The sequence below is a fragment of the Canis lupus genome, chromosome 25 (genome assembly GCF_048164855.1).
Source record: "Canis lupus baileyi chromosome 25, mCanLup2.hap1, whole genome shotgun sequence".
NCBI lineage: Eukaryota > Metazoa > Chordata > Mammalia > Carnivora > Canidae > Canis > Canis lupus.
The window spans coordinates 9285581-9308729 of record NC_132862.1 but is presented as its reverse complement, the minus strand read 5'-3'; the positions used below and the strand labels follow the sequence as shown (position 1 = coordinate 9308729).

Below are 23149 nucleotides of genomic sequence, written 5' to 3'. Positions count from 1 at the left end.
TACGGACGAACTGGGTTTGGATCATGACAGTCATCTGTATGACTTAAAGCAAGTTATTCGGCCTCTTTCAGCTTCTCTTACAGGGTTGCTCTAAGGATTTGATGACATAACCCAAGAAAATTTCAGTGCCTTGCCCACAGTAAGGATCCCATGAATCTATCTATCTACTTCTGCTTGTTGGATTTCACTTGATTCTTGTAAGAACCATATGCCACAGACATCCTCCACACAGATGAATTCATCTCTATTCTGCATTTTAAGTCTGGTTCTATTTTCTAAGGAAAACAAGCAAACATTGTAGCAGCCTTTTGGGGAATAATCTGGTGGAGTGATTGAGATGTTGCTGACTGACAACTGAAGATGAATCCAATCCATCCTTCAGGTGCTCACAGTTGATAAGGAGAGGTCCAAGAAGTATACAGACAGCCATAACACAGTGAGATAAATAACTGCAGACCATAGCAGAGAAAGTGTTTAAGAACCAGACAGGAAGCCACTTAGTCTTGGAGGTTTGCAGGGTAAGTCCTAAGAGAGAAGAAAAGCTAGAGGAATAGCACTTCCTCTTGCTGGCAATCCAGACAAAGGCAGGCAGAGCAGAGGCATTAAAATTTACAGACCCATGAATGGAGCAAGGACACAGGCAAAACACAGTGGACCTAGAATCTCACACAGCTTGGTATTTCCAGATTGCAGGGTATGAATGGCAAGAAAACAGGAGATAAGCTGCAGGGTCAGGGGTGGCTGAAACGAGTTCAGGTCATAACTTGCCCTAGAGGAAAGCCTTCTGAGGAGGACCTGAGCAACTCAGCATTATAGAAAAGCCAGTATTTTTCTACTTAATACAACTTTTTATATCTATATAGGAAAGTACAGCAAATTTATGAACCTACGACCTCATTTTTAAAAAATCAACATTTATTTTTTTAAGTAGAAATTTTATAAGTACGGACCATGATTCTACTCATTTTAGTTCCTTCTTCACCAAGACCTACAAGTTTAAACTAAAACAATGGGGTAACACATTTAAATACCCCTAAAACTTTTAATAGAAACTCATAGGTTTTCCTATGGAGCTGTTTTTAATTAAAGAGAAAGAAGGTGGGGCACCTGGGTGGCTCAGTCAATTAAGCATCTGTCTCTGGCTCAGGTCACGATCCTGGGGCCCTGGGATGAAGCCCCATATGGGGCTCCTTGCTCAGTAGGGAGCCTACTTCTCCTTCTCCCACTCCCCCTGTTTGTGCTCTGTGTCAAATAAATAAATAAAATCTTTAAAGAGAGAGAGAGAAAGAAAAGTAAGGTTCCCATCGAAGGACTCTACGAAACAAATCATTCTCACCAATATGGTAAATATTAACATTTTGAAAGGCATGGACCCAAAGCAGACCTCAATCTCTGAAAGAGAGACCTGGGAGGGTTATGATGGTCAAAGGGTAACTCCTGGGCCTGGCCCTCAAGGTTCAGTGCCCAAAAATGAACATGGTTATAACCAATGACAAGCAAAGAAATATGGCAACGATAAAGACTCACATTCTTCCTTTCTTTGCTAGTTGCCTGGTTCCTCTTAGCACTGCTCTCAATACACAGATCATGCTGGTTTTCCTGCGGTGATGTGCCTTAGGCCCTACCAGAACTATATTACAAGATTCTACCTCTACTATTGATGCTCCTTTCCATCTTTCCCCATGGTCTTTTATGGGCTATCTCTGGATCTAACCATAAACCACACTGAGGGGGGTGCCTGGGTGGCTCAGTCTGTGATGTATTCGCTGACTTGTTTTCGGCTCGGTTCGTGATCTCAGGATCCTGGGACTGAGCCCCATGTTGGGCTCTTGGCTCAGCAGGGAGTTTGCTTGAGATTCTCTCTCTCTCTCTCTCTCTCTCTCTTTCTCTTCCCCTCCCCTGCTTGTATGCTTTCCGTCCCCACTCTCAATCAATCTTTAAAAACAATATATTGAGGAACCTATACCACTTCCATACCTTCTAAACCTATGAATATGTGCTCACATTTACACCTGCAAAACAAACATGGACTTCAAGAACTTGTTCGTGACTCAAAATCCTCTCAGAAACTACTACAAAGTTATAAGCAACAAACACCTTCAACTATGCTTCAACTCATGATAAATGTCAGACTTATACAGAAACTTCCAGGTGACAAAAATAAATGAGTACTATTAAAAAAAAAAAACAGATACAGAGTTTAAGATATGTAGAAAAGAGGCTTCAAAAGCCAGGGTCACCAATTCAAGGTGACCAACTGGGAGTATTATTATTATGATTTTATAAGGCGGCTTCCCATATATAGAGGCTCAGCAGGTGCTACTATATGTGCCCACGACATGCAGCATGTCGTGTCATCTTTACAACAATCCCCAGAGGGAGATACTATCATTTCCATTTTCCACAGGAAAACACTAAGGCTCCAGAAAGATAAGTTGTGCCATTGAGGACACATAGCAAAGAAGAATGAGGTCAATCTATGCTCTTTATAATGACACCAAAGATTGTCAAAGTTAGGAGTGGGCAAAGAGGTCAAGAGGTGGGAAGAGTCCTATTAAAGTGGCAGAGTGATCTAGGGTAGAGAAGTTTCAAAGGCATGATTCCCTGGGTCCTGAGATGGCCCCATGCACCATCCTCCAGGGAATCCCTGTGTATCATGTGCCTGGTGAATTGGCACTCCAATTGGAGGTGTGTAATGGCTGTGTGTAAATGACACCGTTGGGAGAGGAGAGCTGGAAGAGTGACAGAAATAGAACGTTAGATAAACTAATGGAGTCCTTCATATTTTCATGTGTGAGGATGTAGCACATGTGTGTATTTTATATAATTCCTGTGGATTTGAGGTGTGAAGAGAGAGAAGATAAAGAACTTCCTTGGCTTACCCCATTTAAACTAGATGTCTACTTTCCATTCTCTGTATAATCTAGTATTGGGGAAGGCTATAATACTTCATCATCATATATTAGAATCACATCAATTTGCTAAAAATCTTTCCCTAATGCTAAGCCCGAATTCAATTTCCATTAAATTCCACTCACTGAAAAAATAAATAAACTCCACTCACTGGCCCCAATTCTATCCTTTACACATATACTGAATGCAGTATACGTAATTTGAAGATAATTCTCAGGTTGTCCCTATCATTTCTCTTCTCCAGGCCAAACCTACTCAATCACTTTAGAAAAGGTGATTTCATAAACAGGCATATAGACGCTTCACCATTTTTGTTGCTGACTACTTCTGACCTGGTTTTTACGTACAAATCTGCTCACTGTGCCTTTCTTTTTTTCCACTGTGCCCTTTATTTTTTTTTTAGATTTTATTTATTTATTCATGAGAGACACAGAGAGAGAGGCAGAGGGAGAAGCAGGCTCCATGCAGGGAGCTCGACATGGGACTCGATCCTGGGTCTCCAGGATCACACCCTGGTCTGAAGGCAGCGCTAAACCGCTGAGCCACCGAGGTTGCCCCCACTCTGCCTTTTAAAGTGGGGTTCCAGAACTGAATAGGTGTAGGCTGTCTTACCATTACAAAGCCTAGTAGGACTATTATCTCCCTTGCTCTGGGTATTGTATTTCTATAAGCATAATCCAACATCCCCATATCATTCTGTAGACACATAGTGAACTAAGAGTACAACCCTCTCCCTTCTTTGCTCTCTTCAGCCAATTCTCTCCCTCCTCTATTTTGTACTTGTGCACTTGTTCTGGGGAATCTCAGATCAGGACTTCATCAGCTGCCCCATTAGATGTCATGTTATGTTCAGGTGAGGGCTATAGACAAGATCAGGAACAAGCACCCCATATCACTAAGTAGCTCTGCTTCCCATCCTCCAGGCTCCACTACTTATGAACCCATTTGAGGAGAAAGGGAGTATTTCCATCCCTGGAAAGTTACTCAAATACTTTCACTGCCTCTGTAGAACTGCTGAATAGAGCCATCAACTTGGAAAATCTATTGTCTTGGAGTCTCTGACTCCTTTAAACATTCTTCTTGGTTGACCGAGTGTCATTTATCTCTGGAACATCCCTCCCTTCACTGTTAAGAAGTCAAAACCTATATTCAACTTACTGCACAAACTTGATTATGTTTTCAACAAAATAATCATGCTTCTTTCTCTATTAGAACAAAATGCTGCATCCCTCTGAAGATCTTAGAGTGTTAATGATACATCCTTACAAAAGGACTGCCATACGTCTTGTCAGTTTTCTCAGGGCACCCAGACTCCGGCTGAGAACAGTGAAAGAGAACACAGCTGGGTCAGGTGATAAGAATACTAATCAGAGCACTGTCCATCTTTGACAGTGACACTCACAGGACCAACCTACATTCTCAACAATAAATGTAATGGCCCTTCCCTGTTGCCTTCAACAAAATCCTAAATGCAAGTTTAGAGAGTATATTATGTTCTTCTAAGTTTTAGCCAGGGAGAGAAAATAGTAAAATGATCTTAAGATGTAGACTATAAGTTCATCTCCTAAGGAAAAGGTAGAGAGTAGTTTGTCCCAGAAGAGTATTTCCCTGCTCATATTTTCACAACGTTGCTCCAAATTTAAATTCTGTCTTTTAATGCATGAAATTTCTGAAGATCACACTCAAGTTGGGTACTCAAAAGCAAAATGATATAATTATCTGATTAATTCAATTAGCATTCTACATAATTAAGACTCTGTACCTTCTCAGGTAGTTGTTTCTTGTTTTTTTGTTTTTAAGGTCATTCTCGGCATAATTTCCACAACTTTCCATTTTATCTTAGCTGAGAATGCGTGCTTTTGGAAAGAACCTTATGGATGTAATATCAAAGATTTTCCTTCTACCACTTTGGGGGAGGGGAGAACTTTTACCACTGCCTTTTAATTTTTCCCCAATGTAAGGATTGTGCTTAAATGGCCTATTAAGCCATTTAATATATGTGAGAAGGGCACTGGAAGAATGATTGTTTCCACATTGCAACAACAAGCAAATCATAAATCTAAAAGGTTAACAAGAAAAATGAAATCAATTTTATACCAGTGAATCATGTTAAAAGAGTCAAAATGATATTTTACTTGCTAGTTATGAACGTGTTGATCTGATCCTACACTTTGGAAAGAGTGAACTCAATATTGTGAAACAACGACGAGGGCCACCGATTTCACTGCTTATTAAAATGTTTAGTATAAACCTTGATTTTGGCTGTCCACACATGTCAGCACATTTTGGCTGAAATTTAATATAATATTACTTGGACAGTTCATTTTCCTTCTTCTGTGTGATGGAAAAAAATTTTAATGCTTGGGCATAAAAACTGTTCTTATTATTAAAGAAAGAAGAAAAAAAGAAAATCTAGTAAATGCCTTAAATAAAAGAGAGTACTGTGCAGATGTAAGCCTTATTAACGTTCCTTGGTATCATGGTTATTTATGTTAAATTCTTTATTGACAGCATAAACTCACCATTTCATTATTATTTGCTGCTAATACAATGAACACTGTAAACAAAAAATAAATTCATTTCAGATTTATAACTAATGATACACCAAAGTTTATTAAAAACACTTGTGGCATCTCTAAAGTGTTTTAAAATGCCAACTTCAGAAATGGAGACAAACCAAGTACAGCATTCTCTATTTTTGATCTGAGTTGCGCTGATTTACCCCTTGCATGTTTTATTAAATTAAAAAAAAGATCAACATAGGGCTTTATAAGCCTCCAGGGATAGATACCACAGTTTACAATGGTTATGCTAAAGGTTTTATAAAGTGGGAAGAACCAAGAGGCAGATGGAGGAAAATGAGTCTCGCTTAAAGCAATTTTTCAAGCAAGAGAGAAGATGGAAGTTCTCTAGGAAATGTCTTTAGGATTCCATTTATATGCTCTATTTATCGAACGGCCCAGGCATTAGTGTACTGTTAGGGCTTAGAGACTTTTACAAAAACACTGCTATAAAATGAATAAACATATACAAGCACACGTACATGAATGTCCACCTGTTAGGATTTTCTGTCCATTTCCACTTGCCTAACCCACACTGCCAGAGGCTCTCTAAAATGCAAGTCCAGTATTCTATCAAGGTGAAGTAACCAAAACTAGGGGTGGAATCTCTTTTAATCTCTACCCTAGGGATGCAACACCAAAGATTTAACTCCAGAGATGCCACTATGCCATAGGCTCAGCTATCTGGGACTTAAGTCTCTACTCCAGCAGCCTTTTCCTGATATCCTATGGTGACAAATGTGTCCTTAATTTGCACAACCCTTTTCAATTGCCCTCATAGGAGACCACCTTGAAGGAGCGAGTAAAAGGTTTAGTCATGGTTTCTATTTTTCTATTTGAATCAATACATTCTAGTTAAATGGACAATTAATAGGTCACTTCCAAAATAGTGGTGTATCAGTCCTGGTTAATAAACAATCCCCTGAGTTGATAATGGGCCCTATGCATTCAGCAAGTCCTGTATACACTCAGCTCATCCACTAAATCCCTTTTCAGGTGGACAGGGTTATATGGGAAGATGAGCTAGAATGAGTCTATAAAAGTCAGTTTCATTCACTGCTTTATTTTTCAGTCAAGTGCTTTAAATGGTGTCCAGAAATTCACTCGGAATGTGAGACAGGAGAAAAGATGGACACACAGAGCCTTGCTTTATGACCATACAAAAGGGCAACTGACCCTTGCCCAAGCCTTTTCCATGTGAAATGGCTGCTAAAGTTCATCTGCACAGTGAAAAATCGTGGTGAGGTCGCGTGTGGATGAGTCAAGTGAAAGTGACGATTGGTCATGGGTCTGTCACCCATTGTGGCTGGGTCCCTGCCATGTAAAGTGCTCTGTGGGAAAGTATCGGCCCCCTAAAGAGATGCTCAGAAGCCTGCAGCTCATTAAACGGCCAGCATTTGCTGCCTCACTTGTCAGGAATCATTCTGTTGAGCAACTGCTCTCCTGAAACATTCATAAAACACATTAACAGAGAGGCAGCAGGGACCTGAATTCAACCGTGATAGAGCTCTGTACTTCAGCCTGACTCAACTCCTATTTCACTTTGCACCTGACAGAGGGGTTAACCTGAATAAATGTTTTCTCTTGGGCAGCTGAACTAAATGTGCCCCTTTACTGTACTTCTTTATCATAAACTCAGAGTCTCTGCCTACAAATTCTTATTTGACCTAGAAATCTCAAGATCGAGGTGAACTTAATTTCTTTCTAGTCTGACATTTGTTCTCTTTGGGTATGTGAGTGTGTGTGTGCACGCATGCTCTGAAAGGTTTTCAAAGTTGGTTCTCACTTCACCCCCGGACACTGTTTCAATTTTGTCATGTTCAAGGAAAAGTCCTCTTGAAAATATTTCCTACAACTCTGGCTTTCTTCAAGATCCCAGAGAGGAGGTATTTATCCCCTGTTACAATCTGGACAATTTTCATTATTTTCTATGGACACCTAATGACTTTCCGCATCACATTTGAAGCTGGATGGAAATTTTACACAGCACATTTTCTTAGGCTTCCTTCCTCTCTTTTTTTCTGCTCTAAATGAGTATGGTTACACATTTCAGAAAGAGCCAAACTGGTCCCTCTGAGATCTTTTATATCAAATGGAAAACAAGTCGCTTTCCTTGGTGTGTCAGCCCTGGGTTTCAATGCCATTAGAAACTACTCACAATTGCTCAGTGTGCTGAGGTCTGATAAATCTCTGGAAACCTCCTGAATAGGATCGCTGTGATTTTTAGTGAGGATTTAGCTCCTTGCCATTGCATTACCAATTAGTTTTCCAGAGCACATTAAATCCTGCTGCTTTGGTTTACAGAATAACTGAGGCATTGCTGATGAAGCATAAAAACTTACTTGCAAAAGCAGTGGGGGATGCAGGGCGCCGACAGGACCCACCACAGCATGCCGAGTAGAATGGCGGGGCGCTCAGGAAGAAAGGTTTGGAAGACGCTGTGGAGAAAGCATTGATCTCATTGATGAGCCATTTCTTTTAGACAATAATCAAAATTCTAGTTTCCCAAAAGTCACTGAGTGAAACACTTCATTCTCTGAGACTCTACTTAGTTATAATTTCACTGAAAGTCATTCTAAAATAGCCTTAACTGTCAAAGAGATTGCCAAACACTTTAATCAAGATTTAGAAGATGTGTTGAAAAGACTCAGTGGATCAAAACCAAACTTAGTTGATTTTCTGTGTGGTCATAATTATATGTAGCATGTATTCCTTTATTTAAAATATCCCACAGCCACACTGTCCAAGGGAATGATCTGTGGTGATGGAACGTCCTTTAATCTCTACTGTCCAACATGGGATCTATCTGCCTCATGGCTCCTGAGAAATGTGGCTGGTGGAACTGACTAACTGAATTCTCAATCTAAATTATTCTAAAATAAATAGATCCAAAATAAATAAATAAATAAAATAAAATAAAATAAAATAAATCCATGTGCGTAGGGGCTACCATTCTGAAAAATACAGCTCAAGATATAACATTTACCAAGAAAACAATTTGAAGGAAAAAAGTAAAAAGTAAAAAGTAAAATTAAATTAAAAAAACAATTTGAACATTATGTCCTTAAGTTTAATTTTTTAGAAGGAATTATACTACTCTTTCTTTTCAGGAGGTTCTTTGAAATGTATAATTAGTTGGATTCCAAAGTTGGTAAGAGTCAATTTACTGAGCAATTCTATAACAAAAAGTATTTTTTCTGATTACTTTTACATATTCAAAAATATCTGAAAAAAATAGCATTTTATCTCAGGAGAAATTAGCTAACCTGGAAGCACTTGTGTTTATAGTATAGGGAGTTACCACATACGCTGTTCTGCTCATGTTCTCAAACTATGGTATTTGTGACATTTTCAACACATGTGCCTGGAATAGGTACCAATTCTGTCATAAGGAAAGAAATTGTACTGAAACTATTGTTTCAGTAGACAAACAATAGTTATAAAGGATGTCACAGAACAGGAGCAATAGCTCTACTAAACACTTACTATATACTGCGCTTTGGTCAAGAACCTTAAAAAAATCCACGTCCTTTAGTATAATGAAGTATAATATAAATACAGGTGAGGGTTTCTGAAGGCGGATGATTTGCTTTTACCATGGCATACCCAAAAGAGTACCTGGCACATTCTAAATGTCGATAAATTTTCTTTTTTTTTTTTTTGATAACTTTTCAATAAATGAACAAATAATGTAGAAAACTAAGAAATAGAAAGCTTCTGTAGATCTCCTTAGGGAGAAAATGAGGATGGGGAACTAACCCCTTCCCTGCTCCCCAGACACACCTTGAAATATAGTATCATCTATAACAGATGACCTTAAAATCTAGAACATGACTAGAAAACAAATATCTTTATTACTCTCCCTACATATTCAATGGCAATGTTTTTCTTAATCATATTTAACGAATATTATTTTGATATGAATACACATCTTTTTCAAGAACAGTAATTTCAGACTTGTATTTTAACCACTGTATTTTAATCACTTGTGTTTTAAACACCGATAAGCATGTGTGCATTTTCACCAATATTTTTGGAGGATATATTAAAATAAGTGTATCGTCCCAAAAGAATTTAGGTTCTTAATGCCTTCAAATTGCAAATTAATCATAAAAAAGTAATATAATGGAATGCTGCCAATTTTAATTTTCTGTTTTTTAATATCCAAATTTTCAAATAATAAAGTGTTTCTCTTAATGATATTTTGAGGAGTGGCACAGCTGGCTCAGTCAGTGGAACGTGTGGCTCCTGATCTGGGGGTTGTAAGAGCTCCACATTGAGTGTAGAGAGGACTTAAAAAGAAAATCTTTTTAAAAAATGACATTTTGAAAATACAGCAACTAAGCAAAGTATGAAGAGGAAATTCATTTGGGTGTTCAAAATTTCTATAAAACTATTTTTTTATTTTATTTTTTTTAAAGCAGGCTCCACACTCAATGTGGGGCTTGAACTCACGACCTTGAGATTAAGAGCGCAAGCTCCAACAAATGAGCACCCAGGCAGCTAATAAAACTTTTGAAAAAATTTTACTGCTATCACAAGTTGTTCCAATATTGACTATAAAACCATCTAAGAAATGATAAATCATTCGTTTTAATTTGACATCTTTTAAGAAAATGGCATTATTTAGGCAGAGTTACATTTTTCATTATTTTTAGACTACATGAAGTACTTTGAAAAATAAAAATTTATTTTTATGTATAAAAGTTGTCACATTATGTTCATTCTCAAGCATTTCTGTTAACTTATTTCACCTCCAAAATAAACACTCCATAGACAGTTAAGTTATGGCTATTGTGCTGTTTGGCCCAAAATGTAATGCTGTGCCATTCATACAATGAAATATTTATCATGATAGCTAGAAAAACACACATAAAAGACATATTTTTACTTAGCATAAAATGTAGGAAATAAGTACAGTAGTGATATTATTATAATAAGCATGCAATATATGTACAAATCACAAATTTTACTATTCTGGTCAAAATGTTTTTCAGTCTGACCCTATGGCCCTAAAAATAGAAAAAAATAAAAGATTTTTTAAAAATGAAGGTTCATTTGAGACAAGTGATCATTTAAATTCATTTGTGATACACGAAGTTTTGAGATATATGATCTAAGTATCAAATTTGGCCATGAAGAGTTTTCACTGAATAGTTTGTTATCTTACTACATATTACCTTATCTTAATGGAGTAAAAGCTGCGATAAAAATGACATGTTATCTACAGTAATAAACTCTTGTGGTTAAGGAACTACATGTTACATGAGCAGGCCACATGAGCAGGTGTACAGAATTTCTTCACCATTGTAAACCATCTCTTTGATATACATGCATCTACACAGATTAGTAGATTCCTGATTTACACACATAAATACACCTTGCTTAAGCTGGCTTATGTGAAAATTGCTGTGAAATTCCAATTAAGTGCTCCATTTTTTTTTTTTTTACATGCGCCTACTTTGACATAAGTCAAATAGTAATCCAGCTGAGCATGTGATTGCAGGGGTGTCAAATGGCATGAGGAAATTACCATTTAAAACAATGAAATGCAAAAAAAACAAGATAAATAAAACCATGAAATGTGTTTAAAAATATACATCATGCTTTTAAATCTTTGTAAACCACATGCTTTTTTAAAGCAATGAGCAGAAAAGGAAACTCAACTGTGATAAAAACAAAGTAGCAAGTTGACAGATGTGTTAAAACTTTTGTAAACCATTAAGAACTACTCGGAAGATGCTCTGAAAAAAGCAGGAAACAAGGCAATTTCATCCCAGATGACATGCATTTCAAAACCCGTCAATGCAATCTAGATGCAGTCACTTTATCACTAATCATATCGGGAACAATTCATCATGGGCCTACTGAATGATATTTATGACAATAATATTTAAGAAGTGCCTACTATACACCAGGCACTGGACTAGCTATGAATTCTACACATTCATTCTACACATTCTCATTCATTCATTAGCATTCAGCCTCAAATGTGTATGCATCTGGAATGCGATGAGGACTCTTTTCAGCAATTTTTTTTAAAGGAAAAGAGAAACATAAATATTTTAGTATAATATTTAGTTATTAGCCAGGAGAGATAAAGATTTCATGTGCAGAGAGCCCAGGAAAGGGACACATCTCCCAAGCTTTCCATAAGAGAAAAACAAATAGCCTTTCCTATGGAAAAAAAAAAAAAAAAAAAGAAATGCACAATGTCCAGTACTAAAGCACAATGTTAGGTTCTGTTAGCACAACATTTTGGGATACCCTGAATTTTGTATCCCACCAACAATTCCAGTTTTTGTGGGACTCTAAGTCACAAACAAACGAACTTAAAATTCTTGGAACTAAACCTTCTGAATCTAAATGAGTAAACACTTATTCACAGAAAACCTCATGAACTTTTCACTTCTTAATCAGATGTTCTGACTTAACTGAAGCCACAGCATCAAAATATCTATTAATCATTATGAATATTTAATTAAGGTGGGAACTTAGAGACAACTTAATGGTGAACTGGCCTGATTTCTTTTTAAGCATAACTAGATGATACAAGCATCTCAAGTCAAGGATGGTTACAAGCCCAACTACAGAAAAAATATTTCCAAAATTCTATTGTTTAGAAAGCAATAGTAGTTTTTAAATTACTTTTCTGTTATTTTCACTCTTCTTTCACTGATGGAGCAGAACAACGTTATATTTAAAAGGGGTGAAACCACATTCTTTTTATTGTTGGTGCAAAACTGTGGTACTGACTTCAGTTGACATTCCACAGAAAGAATACTAAAGACCACTAATAAAACCTTCAAATAAATTTCAAGAGTCCACTGCAATGCTATGCTGATCAGCAGCACCTTTTAAGGAGGAGGACAAAACCAGAAGAGGTACCATGTCTTACTAAGGCAAACAGAGGGTCAAAAGATACCCCCAGGAAATAGGGAATTAAATAATTTTTTTAAAAAAATGGTGTTAAGGGGATCTGGGTGGCTCAGTGGTTGAGCATCTGCCTTTGGCTCAGGTCATGGTCCCCGGGTTCCAGGATCCAGTCCCACATTGGGCTCCCTGCAGGGAGGGAGCCTGCTTCCTCTGCCTCTCTGTGTCTTTCTCATGAATAAGTAAAACCTTTTAAAAAATTATTTTAAATGATCTTCTTCAAGTGCCTGGTACATGGGCACCAGGAATATAGAAATCTAAACTTCTGACCTGAAAATAATACACAATTGGAATAGAGTGGACCCAAAAATGAGACTCCAAAGAATGGCAACCAGATGCCCTGCATGGTTAAGACCTAAGAAATATCACTTACCTAATGAGGTGTGATTTATTTTATCACACAACCTGGAAGGAATTCATTTATGTGATCTACATGCAAATTTGCCTTCAGTCACAAGGGAAAGCAAGTTGAGTAAATTCATCCTTTATTTCCCTGCTCATCAGAAAACAACAGAAGTCCACATTTTTTTTTTCCTCAAGTATTTCAGACACAGAAAAACAAAGGTCTTAATGTTCTGGTACAGCTCATGAGAAAATAAATCAAGTGTAGTGTCTACTTGTTTGAGTCTATCCTTTTAATTCTGTGCAAATAATATTTATTGCATCTCTATCAAGTGCCACACAGTGTACTCTGTGCTGGGATTACAAAGTTGAAAAGGGACAGTTTCCTTCCCTAGAAGAATTTCTACTTAGTGTTCCTTAATTTAGAGACTTCTATCTGCTGATCAAAGAAATGAAATGCAATTTTTTTTTCTCTTCTCCAAATTCAATTTTGTTCTGTAAAATCTGAGGCATTCCCCAAGAAAGAGATAAGATTTGAAAAAAATTCATATTGTGCATTTCCCTTACTTACCATTGGTTCTCAACCCTGAATACACATTAGAATCATCTAGAGTGCTTTTCAAAGACACAGATGCCCAGGCCACACACCAACTGGGTTCAGACACGCTCTGGCTAAGGGTGGGCTCCTTAGCACAGCATTGTTTCAAAAGCTGCTCAGGTCATTACAATGCATAGCCGGGATGGGACCACTGAAAAGAACACAGAACAATGTCTGACACCGCAGGCACTCCATAAATGTTAGCCTTTACTCCTGCCATTATTATGTAATTTGAGATCAACTGTGAGACACCGTATAAAAAGAAGCAGCATGGTCAAGACTTCCACTGAAACATAGAATCAAGTAAAAAGAAAAGATTATTGTTAAGAAGGCTTTGTCAAAGAAGGCTTTAAGCAGGAACAACATCTTAATCCACACCTTAATTTGGAAGGTATTTGGAACGACAAAGGATGAGAAAAGAAGGCATTCCAACAAAGAAAGGTGGCACGAACAAAAGGAAAGGAGGCAAGGAGTGACATGTAGGGCAGGTTAAGGAGACCAGCCCGGCTGCTGGCACAAGGCCCAAAGACTGAGCGTTAAGGAATGTAGTTGGGGGAGTTAACTGTAGCTGATGGAATGAAGGTGTTGAAGAATAGAGTATTTTTTATTTGATTTTATTGTCAAATGGGGATAAGTAAGGTCTTCCTGAATAGGTAGGTAATATGACAAAGCTGTATTTTAGGAAACTTCACCTGGCAGTGTTGGATGTGATGTGGTGAAGCAAGGTGGAGCTACACGGAAGATTCCCACTGCAGTAATAACATAAGAATAGGTGATGATGTGCTAGCATCTTCTCTAGCCTCACATCATCAGCAGGTGGGTAGGGTCTGGCTTCTTCTCAAGCTGTAGAGCCCTGGTTCGCTGCAATCATCAAATATGATCACTACCTCTGCTGCCTCTCTCTTCACCGTATCTCCATCAGCAGCTCTGAAAAATCGAGCTAAATATGAGGAACCCATTGCTCTTTTTTATTATACAGGCAATGTCACAGGGAGAATGGCGTAATGAGAGAATGGCATCTGTAGCTGTCAAATTCTAAAAGCCTTAATGAAGCTCCTTGAGCAGCTCCGAGCTATATACCACTCTGTGTGACTAATTCTTGCGTTGGTTCTACCCCAGCAGGAGACGGACCTGCAAGAATTGTATCTGAGAATGGTTACCCTGATTTTGCCCTGTGGCAGATTTTGAATGGGCTGCATATTTTTGGCACCCCTCTCATTGAGAGGTGAGGTCTCAACTCCCCTTCCCTTGTATTTGAGATAGTCTTGCTGCCTTGTTTGACTAAGAATGTGGAAGAAGTGACATTCTAGAATTTCCATCCCTAGGCCATAAGAAGCCTTTGCAGCCACTGTCTGGTTCTTGGAATGTTTGCTCTTAGAACTCCCCTTTTCATAACCCAAGCATCATGCTATTAGAAGTTCAACACACTCGGAAAGTCCATATGAGCAGTCTTTGTGGACATCCAGCCTAGTTGGGCCTTCACAAGATCAAGCCCTGGCTGCCATCTAACTGCAATGAGATTCCAAGGAAGAACCATCCAGCAGAGCCCAGTCAACCCACAAGACTGTGAGAGAATAAATTGTTCCTTTAAGCTTCCAACCTCAGAGAAGGCTTTTTACACAGCAGTCTCCCTTTTACCAATATTTTGCTTATGGTGGAATGGCAGGAAGGAGTCTTTCACATCTTTCGCTGTATGTTATCAGTGGGCTATTGCAGTATGTTTGAAAGTCAAACGCTGACTCTAATTTCTGTTCTTATTTTAAAAATGATAACAGAAAGAGAGGCTCAAGGAGCTTCTATGAATGGATTATGGTTATATAATCAGTAATATAAAGACCTTAGACTTGAATCTAGGCTTTAAAATTATAGAAATGCTGCTAAAACCAGCTCAGAAAACTGCATTTTTAAATTTACCCAATTTGCCATTTTTGCTTTGGAGGAACTGTTGGCAAATATTTATTATAAAAAATAGGAAAAAAATGCAGCCATAGGTCTGTTGCAACTCTTCAATTTGTAATGCAAAAGCACCTATAGAAATATGTAAATAATCAGGAGTGCCTCTTTTCCTGCTTTAAATAGGGCTGTCTTTTGGCTTCAGATCCAATATAACTACAGAATTGGTTCAGTATACCTAAACTCAATCCAGCCCTAGGGATAGTCTCTTTAAGAAATATGCCAGCAGTCATGGTTTTTATTCCCTTTTAATGTACAAAGCTCTTCACAAAGAATAACTCCTTCACATATTTTCTTTAAGAGAGTAGTGAGAGAGAGTGGGGCGGGGCGGGCAGAGGGAGAGGGAGAAAGAGAATCCTAAACTGCACGTGGAGCCCAATGCAGGGCTTGATCTCACAACCCTGAGATCATGACCTGAACCAAAATCAAGAGTCAGACGCTTAACCGACTGAGCCACCCAGGCTCCTCCACATATTTTAATTTTAATAGTTGTCAGAAATTTAACATTTTAAAGAACAAGAATGGTGTGTCCTCTCAAGAGGACTGGTAAAAATGTACGTATCGTATATTCTATTTCTGACAGCCACTTTGCATTAATAAAATTAAGGTTGTTATGGCAAAGTGCCTAAATGTGAAACAAAAGTGAAAAACCTAGTTCATCTCTGGAATACTGATAAACAAGAAGGCAATTAAGTATTCAGTAATATAGAAAAAGACGTGAAATTTTTTTTTCTTTCCTTTTCCCAGATGCTTTGGTTCTGAAACCAAAAGTCTAAAAACTTTAGAGGCTTTTTGATCTTTGACTTCAGAGGGAATTTTAGTGCCTTCAAGTTTACTGTTCACATAACTCACAAGAATGTGCCCCTGAAATAGTCCCAACTAATAGCGGGTTGACAAAATGAATAACACTATTAAAAATGGAATCAGCTATGGTAACTTTATATAAAGTGATGAATCACTCAGCATTGCCAAATCAAGTACTGACTGGAGGCTAAAAAGAATAAAAGAGAGAAATTTCATTAAAAGTGGAAACATTACTGAAAGTAAAATAAAATATTTTGGAATAAAATATACAAGGGTCTGGTAAGCATATTATACATTAAGGCAAAAATCCAATTTCTTACTAAGAGAGTATAAAATAGGAAAGCATGATCTAATGAAGTCTTAAATAAGGATTCTAACAAGCATTCCTAGATAAAAATCATATTGTTTCTTTTTCCAATTTGCCTTTTTATTCCTGACAGACTCCAGGTGTATTTGAATGAAAACTTATACTGATTTAACTGATTTAAAAACTGTGTACCTCTGCTATAAAAAAAAAATCACTGTAATTAGGAAAAAACTTTATTTAGAGCCAAGATTAAGTAGACAAACACTGCATTAGGAGCAACAAATCAAGTCCTCTTGAAAGATATAATAAGACATAGTCTAAAGTCATAAACAATATCAACAACAGAAACAGGGTACTGAAGACAGGTTGAGTGAGGTGCAAATTAAATATTCCATCATCACCCCACACACACCTAAGGACATATTTGTTTAAATATGTTAAAAAGAGCATTTCGCTTCTGTAAAAGCTTTCATGGCAAAGAATCTCAAAGTATCTTATGACCACATCACCTATGTTGCTTCCCTTACATTCATGTTGCTGCCATTTCTATCATTGTTCAGCACCAAACCTAAGCATAAAATGATTTCGTACAGCAAAGGAGGTTTTTTTTTTCTGGTGGGTATAAGAAAGGGGAAGAAGGTGGCACACTCAAGGAGGGATACAGTGGAGTCAAATTCACAGCTTTGATTCTAATATCGGAGGCCCATTTATGGCAAATAAATGTGAATAAAATCACTATCGACAATCCTTTCAAACTACCCACAACACATGGCATCCTTTGGCTTTCTGCAAATAACCCTGAACTCTCTGAATCCTATGTTTACTTATCCATAAATGTGCATGCAATTTTCTGGGCATTCAAACCACTGTGCCTTTTAAAATAACCCTCAAATCCCTTAAGTCAATAAGAGTTCAGGGGAAAAGTTCTAAAATGTTCCTACTTGCCTGCTGGATTTACTCCTGTTTTATTATTAAACCTCAATAGCTTCAATACATGTTAACAGATTGAGATTCCTTGTTGTTAAAGTGGAGTAGAGAAGCATATGTTAGGGGCTGGGAGTGGGATAGGTGCTAAAGCCAGAGGCAAGTTAAATACACATAAATTGCTACCCCATTGTAGTTCCAACTCAGGTGTTATTCTGTAAGGACGGTGGCTTACTGAGTCACTACTAGAAAGGAAGGGACTAATTAGTAATGTTGGTTCTTTTCGCTGCAAGAATTTCTCCATGAATCTGAAGGAGGTCATAAACTTGGGGAACACAGAACCTTTTGTTCAGAGCTGATTCTCATGAACTGAGTAAAGTTATTAATATGTTAATATAAATCTAAAGACATGTTAAGGAGATACAAAAAAAAATACATAAACATGTTGTAAGAATGTGGTTAAACACTACAGATTCCACCAAAGGATGGCTGAGGTGATGGCTTGCAGAAGGAACCACTAGAACAGGGTCTATCCTATTCTTCTCTAGATTCTCCATTCTCCATTCTGGTTCCGGGTCAGCATCACTAACATTCGAGATGCTCTGATTTTAATTTGCCAAAACAAATCTAAAGCACAGTGAGAGCAAAAATAAGTGACAAATTCTGGCTTAATCAATTAGGTCACAAAGTCTTCAAGTTGGACTAGACCAAACTAAGTACAATTAGTTTAAGACAGAGTCAAGGATTAACAGGTACATAGTAACTGGCACTGGGAAGTGGATACGAAAACTAGAATGCGCATTAAGTATTAATGGTAAGAAGCAATCCTAACAAGGGGCCAGAAAAATGCCATGGACCTGGTTCCATTTCTGTAGTATACAGTACAACTTAATTGACAAAATTATTAAAAAAAAAAAAAAAGAAGAAGAAGAAGGACTCACTTATTCCAGAAGGAATATTTGCTTTCTAATCCTTTTAAGGAATAGATCTGGGACTCCTGGGTGGCTCAGCAGTTGAACACCTCCCTTTGGCCCAGGGCGTGATCCTAGAGACCCAGGATCCAGTCCCACATGGGGCTCCCTGCAGGGAGCCTGCTTCTCTCTCTGTCTCTGCCTCTCTCTCTCTCTCTCTCTCTCTGTCTCTCATGAATAAATAAATAAAATCTTAAAAAAAAAAAAGGGAATAGATCTAATAATCAATAAATTGCATTCAGGAAATTATCTTTACGTCAAACATTTTTTAAAATGTTGAAAATAACAAATGTCATTAAGAAGCCAGGCTATTTACACTTATTTTTGAATAAAACTCGTGACATAATCAAAAGAAATTTAAATCTTTCAGCTTTTTAGACTTCAAGTCTTTTATATACAAAAACATGGATATTTTAATCTAGCACAATATTCACCAAATAATGACATTCATGAACTTTTGGGGAAGGATCTCAGATGATTCTAATTTAATTGGAAAACCTTCTGGTTTTCCTTAATAAACTAGAACAGATCCAAGGATTCAACCCTGGAGGTGAACTATTTACTACCTCCTATTGTGCTAAATGTGCCCCTCTTGAGCTTTGAGGAACGCCCTTTCATTTTTAAAGTTTTTAAACCACTCTTTATAAACCACTTGACACCGTTATAGCTATGGAGTGGTTTTTTCCCTCCTCGAAATACTCAAAGACTTGCGAGTTTTCAGGGATGAAGCAGGGACAGCTACCCTCTCATTTATTACCTGTAAATCTGGGTTACTGCTGAACTGTCACCACCTTGCAGACCGATAGCAAGATAAATGAGAAGACCAATTTCTTTCCTTCTGGGCTCAGATACAAAATCACAACTGATTGATTATTGTGATATGTGTAATTGGTTATCACTAGTTTCTGAAATTCAGTGAAAGACTAATATAAGGAATACAAAGATATGGGGTGATTTTGTCTCTTTCACAAGTCCACAGAGGTTTTCACTGTAACTTCTGACAAAACAAAATTAGTAAGTAAAGTAAATCACTATAGAAAAAAAAAAAAAAAACCTGGCCTACTAGGAAGATTAAAGCAGCTAACGATTATGAAAGTACTTGGTAAGCCACAGAGCAGTAGGAACATGGAATGTCAGCTCCACAGGGGAAGAGACAGTCATCCGTTTTGTGCACTGACTATCCCAATGGCCTAGAACAGAGCCTGACACATGGGAGATGGTCAGTAAGCATTTGGTGAATGAAGGAAATATATGGTATAATTAAAAATGGGTAACAAAGATAGTAAAGCAGAAATGCATGAGGTGGTATAAATCCCCTAGTTAAATGGTCCCATATTTCACTAATGCACCTTGAAATAAAAAAGAACTCTGGGGTTTTCTCACTCGACATTCAGATTGGTGCACTCAACCAGTTAAGTTTGGAAAAAAGTGACTAGTCAATATGGTGAAATGATTAAAGATCACATTTGTGATCCACTTCTAAGTGAGTGTCTAAAGGATCAGAAGGGGTTGTCCGCTGACCTTTCAGAGAGAAATATAAAGACATACTGTTATCTTTCCAAAAACAGTAGCACTTCCATCTCCCTTATATTCTCTATAGAACATCATCACTATGTCATCAGTCAGCTAATTTTCAGGTGATAGTAACCTTGTCAGTACTCATTATAACTTCATAATTCTACACAGTAGAGAAGAATTCCCACAACATTTGGGAGGACAAAAATCTGTCACTTAAATAAAAGTAGGGCAATGTTCAGAAAACTACATTCTATGTCAAATTACAGAGATAAATGAATGTAAATGCTGGTTTTCAGCAGCATACTTATAGGAAAAAATAGAGAGAGTTTTAATTTTCTTAAGATACTTCTCTAGATTCAAAAATTAAATGGACTTCTTTTTTTTTTTCAGTAAAACGTTATTCGTTCATATGAAAATTAACCTAGGAGAATATCAAATCTTCAATGAGGACCAAATATAATATTAGGAAAGTGCATGCTTAAACTATATCAGAATATTCAAGGGGAAATATAAATTCTTTTACTCTCTCAATTACTCCAAAAACTCATGTTTGCATTTTGACACTTTAAAGTGTACAAGAATGAGTATATACTAGAAATTTTTTTCAAAATGTAGTAAAGAGACCCTTTACCCCATAATTGCAATATTTTGAGTGAGAGAGATATACAAAATTCTTTTTCAGTTACTGAACTATCAGCATTTGATTTGCATTTTGTTTATTTAAAATTAATCTGTAAAATCTACAAAAGTGAAAATTCAGTAACTTTCAGTGGCTGAGTAACCAATCACAATCAGGAGCAGTTTAAGAATCCTGAAAAATAACTTCTATGAACACAATGCCAAACCACTAAAAGTTATGCAAATCGCCCATCTTTTTGAAAACGATGTTTTTTTCATGCCACAACATTATTTACTAACTCTTGTCTAGGTGCATCTGCTTTATACGTTTCTAATTTTCCAAATACTTCAGAAATAACAGAGAGGCCCAAATTCCCAAGGAACTGCCTTTAACTGTATCTGTTCTTTTCCCAAGGTGAAAAAAAAAAAAAAGGCTTCCTAGAATTTAGGTTTTATTCCACGTGAATGAGACCGGTGCTCATATAATCATATTTGTTCCATTCTGTTAGTAACCATTGCAAACTGAAAGACCGGGACAGGTTCTAAACATGTTAAATTCTATAAAGCCATTAGCCATAAATTTGATCCGGCAGTTTACTGGGACAATGGAATCTGCTGAAAAAGCGTCTATTAGTCATTCTGGACAAACGCATCGGGATTAAAAGAATGAGTTAAGATCGTCTAAGGAGGCAGAAAAAGAAAAAAGAAAAGGAAAAGAAAGAAAAGAAAAAAAAGAAAAGAAAAGGAGAGGGAAGGAAAGAAAGAAGGAAAAAGAAAGAGAAAGAATAAAAGAAAAAAAAGAAAAAAGAAAGAAGAGAAGAGAAGAGAAGAGAAGAGAAGAGAAGAGAAGAGAAGAAAAGAAAAGAAAAGAAAAGAAAAGAAAAGAAAAGAAAAGAAAAGAAAGACAAACTTAATCCAACTGGATCTCTGCTTCTGAGTTTCCAGGAGACTTTTCCTTCCTTTACTGCCCATTTCGGCTGCGTCTCCAAGCGCTTTTGGCTAACAGGGGACTAAACCGCCCGCATCCTCGTCCCAATCACACCGCTTAGGTTTCATGCGAAAAATGAAAACAAGCCCAGATGTCTTTCTTTGGGCAGATCCGCGCAGGTATTGCCGAATTTCCCTTTCCAGGTGCCAATTTCGCGGTTTCGGCTCAGCACAAAGAGCAAGTCGGCCCCGATGCCCAAGTTTGCGCAGCGCTCGCCGCAGGACCTCCGCGCGCGTCCCCGGGGCCCCGCCGGTCGCCGAGGTCGGGGAGGCCGAGCGCGCACGGCGGGGCCCCGGGCCGGGCGGGAACCCCGCGGGGGAGAGCTGGGGGCGCGCGGCCTCGGGGACACCAGCCGGCCGGGCCGAGGCGCTGCGCTCGGGAAACCCCGTGCCACCGGCCCAGCCGGCCCGGGGATCCGAGGATCCGGGGATCCGGGGGCCCGGGGTGCCCTTTCCCGCTGCCCCCGGGAGGTGCGGGCAGGGTGGCTCCGGAGGGCCTGAGCGCCAGGGTGGCCCTACCACTTGCGGAAGGGAGCCCCGGAGGCAGGTGCGGGGATGCGATGGGGACGCGGATGGGGCGGGGGTCCCAGCTAGCGGCGGTGGCATCTCCACGGAGGCTCCAGGCGCGCCGGGGCGACCCCGGGCCAGCGCGGACCCGCGAGCGCCGAGGCCCGGGCTCCCCGCGCGCAGGGCGCACCGCCGAGCGCAGGGGGCCGGGACCGGCCGGGGGCGGGGGTCGCGGGGGGGGGGACCCGGCTGCTCACCTGCGGCTGGAGGCTGGAAGCTACACTCTCGGGCCCCCGGAGCGCGGCCCGGCAGCCTGGCGCCGTCCGCCGAGGGGCCGAGCACTTGGAAAGCCCAGCGCGTGCCGTAGGGCGCGCCGCCCGGGCTGCCCGGCTCCGCCGCGGGGCACAGCTTGAGCGGGACCGGGCTGGCCGGGAGGGGCCGGCCGTGCGCGCCCGCAGCCGACGCGGGGCCGTGGGGCGCGGGGGGCTGCGGCCCGGCCGGCGGGGCGCCCCCGGCCCGCAGCAAGTTCTCGATCAGGAAACTCTTGCCCAGGTGGCCAAAGCCCGGCGCCGCGGGGAAGTTGAGCAGCGCGGAGGACGCCACCACGTCCCAGTAGGCGCCGGCGGGGGCCGCCACGGCGCTCGGGAGCATAGTGCGCTGCCGCCCGCCGCCGGCCCCGCCAGGAGGACCGGGCCCCGAGGACGCCGCGGCCTCGCAACGATATTATTTATTTGGGTTGGGCGGGTTTTTTTTTTTTTTTTTAAGGGTGGGAGGAGTGAGTGTGGGAGGGGGAAGCCGTGCGCGTCCCCGGCCCGCGGCGCAGGCTCTGGGGGCGCCGGGGGAGTCCCTCTCGCGCCCTAAGCAGATCCGGACTTTTTTTTTTTTTTTTTTTTTTTTTTTTTTTTTTTTTTTTTTTTTTTTTTTTTAGAAGGGCTGGAAGGTGTGTCCAGCCCATCCATTCATGTCACCCGGCCCACAAAGTGACAGACGCGGCCCACAATAAGGGCGGCCCCCGAGAGTCTGAGCTTTGGCGAAGGGAGGGGATGCGAAGCGGGGAGGAGGTGGGCGTGGAGGCCGAGGGACCCGGGCGCCCGCTCCGCTCCCCGCGGCTGGGGACTGGGGGGGACCCTGGAGCCCACGCTGCCCCCCGGGGCGCCGGGGCGCACGGCCGCGGGGGAAGGAGCCCCGCGGAGGCCCGGGGACGCTCGCCTGC

The 23149-nt window shown here is 39.8% G+C and overlaps 1 protein-coding gene across 1 annotated transcript in view; it reads right to left on the bottom strand.

Annotated features, from left to right (window-relative positions):
- The window catches only part of DBX2 (developing brain homeobox 2), a 40083-nt gene extending 17429 nt beyond the window's left edge, over positions 1–22654 (bottom strand). The window contains exons 1-2 of the mRNA XM_072798245.1: positions 22194–22654; positions 7817–7912 (exon numbers count right to left, since the gene is read on the bottom strand). Of these exons, the coding sequence (XP_072654346.1) occupies positions 7817–7912; positions 22194–22587 (490 nt within the window). The 5' untranslated portion in view covers positions 22588–22654. The remainder of the gene's footprint in view (positions 1–7816; positions 7913–22193) is intronic.
- Between the last annotated feature and the right edge of the window lie 495 nt (positions 22655–23149).